This window comes from Hippoglossus hippoglossus, chromosome 1, assembly GCF_009819705.1.
Source record: "Hippoglossus hippoglossus isolate fHipHip1 chromosome 1, fHipHip1.pri, whole genome shotgun sequence".
Lineage (NCBI taxonomy): Eukaryota > Metazoa > Chordata > Actinopteri > Pleuronectiformes > Pleuronectidae > Hippoglossus > Hippoglossus hippoglossus.
Genome location: NC_047151.1, coordinates 18,996,322 through 19,009,642, shown reverse-complemented (window position 1 = coordinate 19,009,642; position 13,321 = coordinate 18,996,322). Strand labels below are relative to the sequence as shown.

General features: G+C 40.3%; 2 protein-coding genes across 3 annotated transcripts; one reads left to right on the top strand and one right to left on the bottom strand.

Moving 5' to 3' along the window:
* Window positions 1-993: 993 nt before the first annotated feature.
* Window positions 994-3,246, top strand: slc25a4 (solute carrier family 25 member 4). The gene is made up of 4 exons (XM_034588390.1): window positions 994-1,198; window positions 1,900-2,386; window positions 2,487-2,627; window positions 2,736-3,246. The coding sequence occupies exons 1-4, from the start codon at window positions 1,088-1,090 to the stop codon at window positions 2,891-2,893; spliced, it is 897 nt and encodes a 298-aa protein (XP_034444281.1). The 5' UTR covers window positions 994-1,087; the 3' UTR covers window positions 2,894-3,246.
* A 1,199-nt stretch (window positions 3,247-4,445) lies between these two features.
* cfap97 (cilia and flagella associated protein 97) lies at window positions 4,446-11,395 on the bottom strand. 2 transcript variants are annotated; one of them, XM_034588368.1, is made up of 6 exons: window positions 11,077-11,211; window positions 9,063-9,980; window positions 8,562-8,842; window positions 5,690-5,849; window positions 4,732-4,868; window positions 4,465-4,630 (listed from the first exon to the last, which is right to left on the bottom strand). In XM_034588368.1, exons 1-5 carry the CDS (start codon window positions 11,078-11,080, stop codon window positions 4,741-4,743), a joined length of 1,491 nt encoding a protein of 496 aa, XP_034444259.1. In that variant the 5' UTR covers window positions 11,081-11,211; the 3' UTR covers window positions 4,465-4,630; window positions 4,732-4,740. The 2 variants fall into 2 exon arrangements, with proteins under 2 accessions (XP_034444268.1, XP_034444259.1); XM_034588377.1 differs by having other exon boundaries at window positions 4,446-4,868; window positions 10,992-11,395.
* Between the last annotated feature and the right edge of the window lie 1,926 nt (window positions 11,396-13,321).

Genomic DNA, 13,321 nt, shown 5'->3' with positions numbered 1-13,321 from the left:
TCAGAAAATCGTTTCTTTAGTGGAACCAAAAGAAGCCAGTGGGTCGGTTTACAACTTCATGATCATACAGTTTTTTTGTAAAGTCAGCCAGAATCGTATTTCCTGTGCTATACTTCACAACAAAATTGACCAGAGTAATTTGGCATGCTCTCCGGTGTCACACTTACTTTGAAAGGCAAACACTCTCTTCCGTTCTTCCTCTTTCTAACCATCTGCTGAATGACGCAGGTTTTCAACAGGTGCCAAAAATGAATGGGCAGCAAAAACAAGTCAGTTTGCTGCAAAGAGTCAGCCTGAAATAAAGTAAATGACAGTAAGACAAAGTAAAAGATGTTGGTTCAGCTCAATGATTAATACTTGATTTCATTTTTGAAAAACTCCTTTACGTCCACTTACTTCTGACCCAGAATCAAAATGTTGTGTTTCAGCCCGAAGTGAAGAATTTTCCTAACTGTTTAACATTTAATCTGCTTTATTTTTGATACATGTTGTCATACGAAAATGTTGATAGGAAGGAAATCTCTATTTATGGGTCTGTTATGCTGTGAAATGTTTAAATGGGTTAAACTGTGTAGATTCAGAATTGAAACCTCGTTTGATTCCCTCTTTAGATTCACTTCAATAAGTCCTTGTTTCATTTTGAGTACTTTGGAAACTCACTTGTCCCCACAAGTCTATGTCTGGTTTGTGGCTGACAAGTTGCTCTCCAATGGGTTGAAGGCAAACTACGTTATTACCATGATGAGAATAAGATTAGATTAATAAAGAAACACATTGAAATAAATCCTTACTTTCATTCTAATCCCATTTCACTGATTGTGCCCTTTAAACGTCCCCTGCTCAGACTTGGCAATGGGCACGAATATGGCGCAGGTCTTAACCTTCGACCTCGGATATTTATCCAACCTCGTTTTTCCGTTTGACACAATCCAAATCCATCACTCAAAATTCTCGCGATAAATGGCGCGGATATATTAGGGCAGATGGAGGAGCCTCGTCCACTTGAAGGGGCGTTGGGTTTCCTTGAGGACCAGTGTGAGGTTTGGAAAAGTCAAGGGTCTCGAGTTTGCACCAGAAACATCCAACCATGTCGGACGCGGTGGTCAGTTTCATGAAGGACTTTTTGGCCGGTGGTGTCGCCGCTGCCATCTCCAAAACTGCTGTCGCTCCTATCGAGAGAGTCAAGTTGTTGCTGCAGGTAAAATAATTGATCCAACTGTTGCCCACAGCGTGGCCACGTGTTGAATGTCTTGTGCGTAAAGCATGCGTAAATGTTGGATAACTGATAAACCTAACATCAAATTGTACAAACGGAATTTCTTTTAATAGAAGCAAAGTGTAGTCGTGCGTGAATTGGGTTCATTTGATCCGGTGCGTAATGTCAAGGGGCACGTGAGAGCTCTTGCGTCAATGTGGAGATGGTTTTACGCACCGGACTTTGCAATATTGCTGCTATGACGAGGATGGTCACATATCAAGTCCTTGATATGTGATTCAATATCAATAATTTACGTTGCTATCTGTTTATAAAGTTAATTGTTGCTCCACTTTCACAGATGACCGCAGTCATATTCAGAGAAATTGAATTGCTAAATTTAACTTGGAGTAAGTAATCCAATACAGAGCAGAATCTCAAGTGACAGGAGAAGAGCCTGGAGGCCGCTGCCACCACTACAGCATATGATGCCTGAATAGAGAATAAGAAACACCGACTAATATTATGTAAAAATAATAAGTTATCAACAGTGAAATAAAACATATGAGCATATATTATATCGTTAATAGGGAATAAGGCGTGACATAGTTCATTTGCACAACATTTAACTATATAATATTAATTTCCCCTTGGTATGCACTTTAAAAAATAAATAAATGATCTTTTATTGTCTCTGCTTGCAGGTCCAGCATGCCAGCAGACAGATCACCGCAGAGATGCAGTACAAAGGCATCATGGACTGTGTGGTCAGGATCCCAAAGGAGCAGGGCTTCATTTCCTTCTGGAGAGGCAACCTGGCCAACGTGATCCGTTACTTCCCCACCCAAGCCCTCAACTTCGCCTTCAAGGACAAGTACAAGAAGGTCTTCCTCGGTGGAGTGGATCAAAAAACACAGTTCTGGCGCTACTTTGCTGGTAACCTGGCATCCGGTGGCGCAGCTGGTGCCACTTCGCTCTGCTTCGTCTACCCTCTGGACTTCGCCAGAACAAGACTCGCCGCCGACATCGGCAAGGGCACAGCAGAGAGAGAGTTCTCCGGTCTCGGCAACTGCCTCTCCAAAGTCTTCAAGAGCGATGGCTTCAAGGGTCTTTACCTCGGCTTCAACGTGTCAGTTCAGGGCATCATCATCTACAGAGCGGCCTACTTCGGATGCTTCGACACAGCCAAAGGTGCGCACATCTGTCCGACCTGACCTTTAACATGTTTTCAACATCTGTGTATGTGTGTTTTCCAGTAATGAGCGAGTGTCTTCACTCTTCCCTCGTGCAGGCATGCTGCCAGATCCAAAGAACACGCACATCTTCGTCACCTGGATGATCGCCCAGACTGTCACTGCTGCAGCTGGTATCATCTCATACCCCTTCGACACCGTCAGACGTCGCATGATGATGCAGTCTGGACGCAAAGGAGGTGAGCGTCACTCATGTCCTTTAACTGAGGAATTCTATCCGTTTGTTGCATTTTTACGCAGGCATCCATTGCATGTACGCATCACTAACTCTGTCTCAATTTCCACAGCTGACATCATGTACACGGGCACAATGGACTGCTGGAGGAAGATCATTAAGGACGAGGGATCAAAGGCCTTCTTCAAGGGTGCCTGGTCCAACGTGATCAGAGGCATGGGGGGTGCCTTTGTGCTGGTGCTGTATGACGAGATCAAGAAGTACACATAATAAACTCTCTCATCTCCGAGTGCCGAAGGAAACCTTCTCTTTGTTTGAGTCTTAAATCTTGTGATCGGGCGATAACAGCTTGTGGTGAATTACAATGTGGATACGTGTTCCTCTGCAGCAGCCCTGGGAGGAAAGGTGCATTTGACCTGGGTTTAACATGCCTCCCTCTGTATATATCCCATCTATCCTGTGCATCATCACATGTCCAATCAACCACCGGTCACTACCCGCCATATGCTCCTCATGTTAGTCAGTTTGTGAAGCAGTTGCTGAGGCCATGTAATATTGTGTTGTGACCACTCTGACCCATGTATCCAACCTCATACACTATTTTATTAAGAATAAAAATGTATTATTCAATGGTCCAGTCTTTTTCCAACACATGTTCTGTTGTCACGCCAACATGTCATCTGCTGTTAACTAGACTTGTCACAGTAAAACAGTTAACATTACTGATGGCTCTGTTCTATTCAAGAGTCCCAGTCATGTCACCATTAAAGTGAGTGAGCAGGTACAATAACAGGACCCTGAAACTAAAGCTGCAAAATTCCTCCTTAATCTTCATCCTAAAATGATGGATGATGTAAGATGTACCTGTATTTAACCTGTGTGGAGCAAATTCAAAGTTGACACAGCAGCTCTTAAGTTAGTGGCAGCACAAGGGGAAAATGTAGCAAGAAATACAAATACCACTGAAATATAATCTAGAATGAATAAGATAAATATAGATATACTATATTATAGTGTTTTTTAAAACGCAATTTAAAAAGGTACATTTGTCAAAAATCCTTTGAAATATACAATATGGGTAGCCGTCTTTCTTAGATTTTGGATTCTAGTCGTATACTGTGGGTCTTGATGCTGTTACTACTAAGTCAGTATAAACCCAATATCTGTATGAAGATCATGAAAACATCTTTAAACCGAAGGACGACGCCTGCGCCCTGATTTTCACCTCTAACAATCTGTTCAAACCAAGTATCCATTAAAAATCCTCTTCGGTTTTCTGGCAATTGGTCACGAGAATGTTAGACACCTACTTAAGAGCCACCATTCTCCAAGATGTAAATAACACACTGCTTACTAATGGAAGTAGCAGCCTTTTTATTTTATAAGCAACAATATATTAATAACAACAAATATTAACTTCCCTAGAACCTTTTCATTTTGTTTATAATTCTATAGCACATTAGAATTTGAACAAATGTGAGAAATTGCAGAAATAAACGAAAATGTCACTTACTTACTGATATAATAAATTAATTTATTGTGCTATTTTTGTAATGCATAATTTATAATAGCAGTTGATGTAAAGGCAATATTTTCTACAGAAATGCACCCAGTGATCTTACCACAGTATTGAGAAGCCACAGTTGAACTATTAGAGTGTATAATGAGAGAGCATCGTTTGCTATATTTCAGCATCAAAGAGCAGAAAAAAATCCCACCTTCTTTATAATGCTGAACTTGAATTAAGGTATCCAGCAACATGCTTCTTAAACTGCATTCAAACACGAACAGAACTCCGGAGAATCTCCTGACATTCTCTGGAGGGGCTGTATGTTCTAGGGAGTTTCTCCTGGCGGGAAAATCCCGCCAATAATGTTCCAGTGAGCCCACGAGCGAGAACAGCAGGAGGTTCTCTGGATGATTCACTGCGAGCGAGTGGGCACATTGATGATGTTTCTAACCTCCATCGACGCAAAGATGACAAAAAACAAACAAAACATCAAATATCTCAGTATGAAAAAGCAATGCTGTACACAAGGAAGACACCAACGACGATGATCCGGGGACCAGGGAAACTCCTGCTGCGTTCTTCATATTTAAAAGAGAAACTCTGGAGTTCATGTCTGAAAACGGCTTTGGTTGCTGCACCGTTTGTTTGACGTGGGTGCAGGCGTGCTGCCGGAGTCTGTGGTGGTGGAAACTGCTCTGGAGCTGTGGTTGGTGGAACTAGCAGACCTGGGACCCACTGCACAAAAGAAAGACACTTATCAATACATGCTTAAAAGGAAATACCAAACATTTTATACATTTTATACATGTCATAGCACAGTGCAGGTAAAAACCCACACACAAGCACACACATCAAATTGCCATTGAGCAGCTTTTATTCTACTTTGCAGTTTTACACGATAAGGCTATAAAGATGCAAAAAATAAGCCCTTAATATTATCCCATAAACTCCTAGAGTTATTTAAATCAACAATAAAATGTTTTTTGCGAAAAGAGCAAGAGTCATAAGTTGTTATTGACGTGTGTTTCCACAGCTGCTTTGCTCTGTCTGAAAGTCTTGTGTTTATTAAAGTTCTGTAGCCATCTGAAGGCAGCAGCACCGTGACACAAGCTGATTCTCTTTGCCCGTCTTAATTAAACCATCAGATTCAAACACCCACAGGCTACTACAAAACGGCCCTGTTCACACCTGAACTTAGCGCTGACCACATGAGATCAGATCACTCAGGACAGATATTAATACAAGGTCTGAGGTCAATGACTCCCTGTGAACCTGCCTTTGAAGAACGATAACCCTCTGTGAGGGTTGTGCACTCAGGTGGTAAGATGCTGTGAAGTTACCTCAAGAGTGGGATTGTCTAAAAGTGAAAATCCACATCTCCTGACCCTCCTGGTTCAGTCGTACATATGAAATATGTAAATGGAGGAGAGATGGACAAGAAATGCTTGTTTTTATAAACAGTCATGTGTAGTTGAAGACCCTGTATGAGCAGGTATCCAGTTGCCAATTGTATTTTGACACAATAACATCGTCAGAAGTAGAAACAAATAACTTGCCTGAGTTTGTTCTGCAGGAGGACCTGTCTTTCTTTGAAGAGGGCCACATTGGGTATACAGGACCTCCCAAATATGATTCTAGTCGCTGGTAATCTGCCAGTTGCTCTGAGCGCTTCATACCAGATGAAGGCTTGGCAGACTCCAATCGCTTCAGAAAAACCTGCAAGGAACACATTCATTTCACACATTTTGAGAATCCATTCTAAGATATATCTTCTCGTACCACTAAATAAATCAAACTACCTATGCAAATGTCTTGAAATTGTCAGTTTCGATACATTGTTAAAGCCATCATGTTTAATTTAAGACTTTCAGGTAATCTGACTCTGGTAGATGAGGGAATATGTTTACAGGAGGTCGGTTGAACATCAAGTGCTCTACCTGTGCGAAGGTGTTGAGCACTTAGATGTTTAGACACTTATCCATCATGCAGTGGAATCATCTGATTGTTCTCAATTCATTCTGCAGCATAACAACGACTACAAACACACAGTCAGACTCCTGAAACAGATGCTATTGGCCCCCCCCACAGAGCGCTGATCTCAACTTCATGGAGCCAGTCTGGGATCACATGAGGAGACAGAAAACACTGAGACTAAATCTACAGAACCGTGACGAGTTCTCCAAGATGGAGGAAGCTACTTGTCAAGTATACCGAGGAGAAGGCATGCTATGCTGTTTTAAAAGGGTCACACCAAATATTATGATTTGAAAAATATTCATCAGAATATTTTTGAAAGCATTCCTACTTTAAATTTAGTTAGTGGCTTAAACGTTTGATCATTGCCGTATATGCTCATAATTAAAGGACTTCTTATCTCTGGCTATGTGTTATTATGTCTGACTTCAGCCACAAAACCTAAATAAGAAGTAAGACTCACAAGCAGGAGTATGATATGAATGATGATGCTTTCTAGCAAACTGATCATGATTTACTGTATATACACTGACCTAAATGTATGACCCATTTATTTTATCCTTTAAAAAGCATCTTTATCATTTCTAATAAAATTAAGCACAAAGTAACCCTATCGTACGAATCACAATCAAATTAGGTGAATAGAAAAACTTCGCAGCACAAACATGAAACAAAAACAGTGTAGGCAAGTGGCTAAATGTCATACATGCATTCACACTCCCACATGCATGTTGTGCTGTGCAGAAATCCACCAGTTGGCAAAAACTCTATATGAAGCAATGCAACCAGCGAAAAAAGCTCAAGTACTGAAGTTCACATTCTCCAAAGATCTGCTAGATTTTACAGTCACTGCAGACAGACTTGTCACCTATGGATTTCTCCAGTGTGTGAATAATTCAAATCTCTCCCCTCTACATTAGAAAATTAAGTACTTTGTGCAACTGACCAATCTTGAAAGTGCACAACTAGTTCTACTTGTGCAGGACACATGTATGATGTGTTGGGTGGATACACTCATCACCCGGCAGATTCAGTTACTTCACTCTAAGAATAGAGAAGGCGAAATGCACGACGTAGAGAGAATCAGGAGGAAGAACAGTTTGTCCTGATAATGACTGGAACTTATTCCTCTATACCAAAGCAATAAGTATTAATTGTCTAATCAGTAAAAATGACGAACATTAGTGACAATAAAAGAAAAGAAGGAAGAGTTTCCCCTGTTTTCACTTAGAAACAGTAAAAAAAAATGGCTACTCCAAAATTAACTTGCTGAATTAAAACTGCTACTGGTCTGAACCTGTGGTTTTATGACTGCGTGGTCAAGCAGAGTGAATATAGGAGGAGAGAGGCTGCAGCTGCAGACGCTGAACTGTCTGTTAATGTCACTCTGTGGCGAGCCCGCCACCTGCTGCCGTCTGTCTCCGTCCATCCGTGTCTGCTTTCAGGGGTGACACTCTACATCTAGTATCCTTGAACATATAGTCAAACGTATTCTTTTCCAATGATCATTATCATGTTTACAACGATATTAACAATGCAGAAAAGATTTGCATTTATGTTTAAAATTTTTGGAGGAAAATTATGTATATTTTTTATTGAAGTTCCATATATGTATTTTTTTTCACTATAGTGACACATATCACAAACTAAACTTGACCTATCTTTAACTATCTTTTCATGTTATACTTAACCACCTTATATTCTATGATATTTGGGCAATTTGCAATTGTTTCATTGTGGTAAATGGACTGTATTTATATAACACCTCTCCAGTCTTATCAACCACACAAACCGCTTTACAGCAGTCATTTCTATATGCAGCACAGCTGGAGGTGCTGGGGATCAAACACCCGACACTGTGGCTAGTGGACGAGCCTCACTACCTCCTGAGCCACAGTCGCCCCATATATTAGGATGATATTACTTTTCTTTAATTAAATAATCACATTGAGATCTAGATCTCTTTTGCAAGAAAGACCAGAGAAGAGCAGAGGACAAGGAAAAACAAACACAGCCAGATATGGCAAACAGGACAAGACAATCAGAGACATACTGCAGATTTTATGGTAAAAGTTACCATAATAAATCAGTTTTGACAATACGACAAAAAACCCTCTGGAATTCATCCCATACGTTGCAAAGATAGAATTTAGTTCTCTTCTTGTTGTGTTTGAGGGCCAGCCCAATTTTTCATATAGTTCACAGTGATGAGTATGCAATGTGTTGTATTGGAGAGAGAGACAGGAATACATGCTATTTGCAAAGGGTGAGATTGACTCTATTAATAGTGTTTTTCCACACTGACCTCAGATTTGATATCAGAGCTAGATACAAAAATCACGTCTTCTCTACTACCTTCCATGGATCAGATGCTACAACTGATGTGTGCTGATGATCCCACTGAACCTTATTCTAATAAATCATTGGTCATTTACACGGATCAATCTCACTCACCAGATTCTCTCTCTCGATCCGTTTCTGATCCCGCTGCCTGTTAACTGCGCTGTAATTAAGGCGAACGGCAGGCGAGTTGCTGCCTTTATTGGTTTTCTTCTTCGCCGCACTCTGTGGTCTGGGCTCTGCAGAAAGGCGTGACAGCGCCCGAAGCAGTCGCTGGTTCTCCTGATCTATGCGCCGGACATCGATGTTGTTGAATGAGAAGTTCTTCCTGTTTTTCTGTCCAGGATAGCAGACGACCAGTCCACCTCCAAGTTGACTATCTGAACTGAGGGAGCCTGATTGATGCAAAGGAGAATGGTTTAAGTATTTTCATTTTCTTTAACAGAGTTACTGTTTTTTATGCAATGTTTAAATGGTCTTTAATTTGTCTCAAAAGTGATTCAACTTAATCTGAGGCATTTACTTTTATGCCTTTTACTGTGCATTGTCCCAGCTAAATAAATCAACAAACATTCTCACAAAATAATTTGTGATAATTTTTGTTTCTTAACTTACAGTCATCCACATCCTGATCTGAGTCCTCGTACTGACATGTATCGCTGAGGCCACTGGAGGGCACACTCTCCTGCTGCTGCTCTTTCGAGCTTTGCTCCTCTGGCTCTGTGTGGTTCAGGTCCAACGACTGCAGAGGGCTGATGTCAGGAGAGGAGAGGGGGCTCACATCTGTCACTGTATCATCCGACTCCTCTGCACAGCTGGTGGTCATGTCCCGAGATCCTGCCCCGCCCTCTGTGGACTGTCTCTCTCGAGGGGATAAAGACGACTTCATGGGTTTGTGAGGGGTGGAGGACCTTCTACAACTACAGCTAGAGCCGCTCTCTGAGTCTGCTTCCTCGGCTGAAGAGGGGGATGGACTTTGGCTAGGCAATTTTCTTGTCAGTTTTTTAGAAGATTGTGTATTTCTCCATTTCAAGGGTTTGGCATTGGATCCCGATGCTTCTTCTTCAGTCTCATCTGGACTCTGGTTGTACAGGTCCCTATCCTTTACCTCATCCAACAAAGACATGAATGTCTTATTGGGTCTTTTAGAGAGCACATTGTAATCTTCCTCACTATCACTGCTGTCACTGATGCCTTTATCTGACACAGAGGCTACAGATGATACGTTAGAAACCCTTCGGTTATTTTCTTCCTTTGACAGATGGCTGTTCTCTTTACTTCCCCCACTGCTTCTGTTGTTGTTAATTTTCTGCAGGTGTTTTTTTGTCCCATAAGTCCTCTGGGACAAACCATTATTTGCTTTTTCAGTCTGTTTTGCTTGAAGCTTCTCTTGCACTGGTGGATTCTCCCTCGTTTCCCCTCCTTCTCTGCTGACGCTACCGTCGTCATTATCACTGTCGAAAAATGAATGATCCACCTCATCTTCAACTTCACTGGAGGTGAGCATGACTCGTCTGCTCCAACCCACTGAACCTGTCGGATAGCGTGAGGATGGGGTCAATTATAGATTAAAGAACAACAGTTTTACATGATTTAGGCCATTTACAAAACATTACCTTTACTTCATAATACAGCTTACCATAGTGGTCTTTCATTTCATCCACACAACATAAAAATTATTTAGCCAACTCCAAAAACTTGCTTGTTTTGAAATCAATCCACAATAAAAAAAAGTCTAAATTATTGTTCACGACATGTGAAGTATCAGTCTACAGTTTTCAACCTGCGTCAGATGAGCAAAGAATTAAAATTAGTTATCTACAATAGATTGCACCTTAAAGCTTAAATGATTTATAACTGTTAAACTCATCGATAGAAAATAAATATAGTTTTAAGGGTAAATAACTTATAATAATTATCTATATTTATGTATAAGCTTTAGTTTTAAAATAATACAAGGTCAGTGGGAGTTGGCTTGATTTGACGATTTAAGTTTAGCATATTATTTATAATATATTTTTATGAAGGATAAGCTTGCTTTGTTACAGGCAGAGTAAATTCACTTTATATGTGTGTGATTTATTTTCTGTTTTGTCACTAGGTTTGTTGGTGTTCGGTTGTGGATGCAACTCTTTAAAAGAGTAATCGGCAAATATTTGAATAACTCAACAATCTTTTGATTCACCTTTCAAGAACGAATGCAAATAATTTGCTGGTTCAAGCTCCTGAAAGAAGACTTTCCCACTTGATCTGTTTTGTATGGCATCAGGTCAAGTTGGTCACTTGATTGAGCACAAGACCTTCATACTAACAAGGGATATTAACCATCTAGTCCTATATTCTCAAAAATAAGTTGCATATCTTTAGTAGCTAAAACAAAACCAAGCACATAGAGACGTTGCCTGAGCTTTGAGAGACTAAGGTGCACTACTGTCACTGATTTGTAATTGAGGAGCTGAAAGCTGCCAACACACTGACATGGTCTTGTGTCTCATTTGAATGAATAACAATACACTGCAACCAAAGTATCACAAACATATTTACCTGGAGATTTAGACCGACCAGGCCTTGTAATGAGAATTCCGGGTCAACAGGGACACTTTCCTCCGTACAGTACACAGCTGTGCACCCATGAAACACGATGGGAAGCCTCAGACCTTGAAATGAGTGTATTTAGCCAACTAGCTTAACTAAACTCCACCGGGTTAGCTAACTTTAGCGGCGTGGCAGCGATATCGTAGCTGACGTCGAGAGCCAGACGCTGTTTGACGTTACGGTTTTGTTCGCCTCTTCAGACACGATGAGAAGAAGAAACACACTGACCCCAGCAGTAAGGGAGAGCTCAAATCGTGGCAGCGGTAGCTCGTCGAGGCATTTCCGCTCAAATCGTGCCCGCAGTAGGTCGTAGAGGCATTTCCGGTGTCAACAGAAACGGCCGCTGATATGTAAAGGCAGCTGCCTTTGTTTCCACAATGTTAAGAGAAAGCTGCCTCTGTTGCGACAGTGTTTAGAGGCAGCTGCCTTTGTTGCAACACTGTTTGGAGGCAGCTGTGACTGTTGCCACAAGTGTTTGGGGGCAGGGACACTGTCTGAGAGCAACTAAAGCTGTTAGTGATTTATTCAATAAGATAAACACTGGTTTATGAAAGTGTATTGGATCGTTTTTTAGCTCTCGGGGGGGGGGGCTGGACTCAAAATGAATCAACATAAAGCTCCACATCTATCAGATCCATCCATCTTGGTGTCTATGGATAGGTCAGAACTTAAAGACTGTATTATCAGTATCACTTACAGTGTCTGATACTCTGCCTGAGTATACTGTGATAACTGTGATAAACCAAAGGAGAAATAAAAAATTGTATCCTTGCCTTAAAGGTTCAGTGTGTAGACTTTAGTGACATCTAGTGGTGAAGTTGACCTAGGCCCAAATGTTTTCCTTATGATGGGATCTCATAGGCATTCTCCGAGGACTCTTAGTTAAATACACTAACATCCATAAGAACATTTAAAATAGACTTATTGTTGCTCTTTGTCTGAGACCATGCTGCTACAGAACGTGCTATATTGTTACCGAGCAGGCGCATTTATAAAAGAGAGGTCCTGTAAGTAATCCTTTTAAAGTTTAACTAAACCACATTTTTTTTAGATGAAAACAAATATATCTGGATATTTAGTAGAGAAAATATTTATTTGGGAATTCGTCCGTATTTAAAATACAGTCACATAAACGAGCAAGTGGAGAAATAAAGATTCTTGGTGCTCAGAATAGTATCACTCTGATAAACATTCATAAACGAAGTATAAATCTCAGGGAATAAGTCACAAACAGCGGTAGTTGCCCTCAAACGGAGTGGCAGCAGTGGCAACTGACAGCTGCCTCAAATGTTTCTGTTGCCACCGGAAGTGCCGCTGCGAGCTGCCTCTGCCACGATTTGAGCTTGTTGTCTCTCGTGCTGCGAGCGCGGCATGGCGCCTAGTAACAACAAGACGTCACTTCCTAGCAACGGTTGCTATGCGGCAGCCAGCCGCATAGCAACCGCATTATTTTTTTGTAATGCATTTATATATATTTATTTGAACACCTTTATTTATTTATTCATACTTATTTTCATACCTTTTGCCATTTTTGTTTTCCATCCTAAGTCTTTGTTTTATTCCTAACGTGTTCTTATTGATCTATCTTATTTCATGTCTTTGATTTTATTGTAAAGCACTTTGAGCTGCATTTTATGTATGAAAGGTACTGTATAAATAAAATGTATTATATTATTATTATTGTTATAAGTAACGATTAAAAAACACAGAATACAATAAAAGTATGCAACACTTACCTGCGCTGTTCAGAGACGGTTTGTTCCTTTATCCAACACGAGAAATGAAAATTGAACAAGGAGATCCAGTAACAGTAAAAGAGACAGATGCCCTTCAAAGTAAAAGTTCAGGAGGCTCAAAGTCCTATTTGATGATATAAAGTGGCTCATTAACACTCAAAAAGCCCAGAGTAGTGAGTGACCCTGTTCTGTAGCTGATAGATTCATCATTTATTTTATCACCCTATGCAAACCATGTATGCCGAGAACTATATTAAATAGTAGGAACAAATGGACAAACAATTCATTTTCGGGACAAAGTATATTTTCTACGATTTGAGAGTAATATGTTGGATACATGTTATAATTTTCATCAAACAGATTATATTATTGGGAGATGGTAAAACTCCAAGCCAGTTTTTGAATTTTAATTTTCATCAAGAACTATATCAATTAAATTTAATCTCACATACAATTTCTCGAGTGGTTTGTGTTGTATTCTTTGATTTTCTTTTATATATAAATGCATTTTTATATATTGACTAAATATCAAGTGTCTGCCTC

Excerpts from the sequence above, each read along its gene's own strand:
- slc25a4 (XM_034588390.1), top strand. The coding sequence starts at position 1,088 with ATGTCGGACGCGGTGGTCAGTTTCATGAAGGACTTTTTGGCCGGTGGT. Across the intron at positions 2,387-2,486 it reads ATGCTTCGACACAGCCAAAG|GCATGCTGCCAGATCCAAAG; the intron begins GTGCGCACATCT and ends TCCCTCGTGCAG. Across the intron at positions 2,628-2,735 it reads GCAGTCTGGACGCAAAGGAG|CTGACATCATGTACACGGGC; the intron begins GTGAGCGTCACT and ends CAATTTCCACAG.
- cfap97 (XM_034588368.1), bottom strand. Across the intron at positions 5,850-8,561 it reads GGATCGAGAGAGAGAATCTG|GTTTTTCTGAAGCGATTGGA; the intron begins GTGAGTGAGATT and ends TGTTCCTTGCAG. Across the intron at positions 4,869-5,689 it reads CTCCTGCAGAACAAACTCAG|TGGGTCCCAGGTCTGCTAGT; the intron begins GCAAGTTATTTG and ends TCTTTTGTGCAG.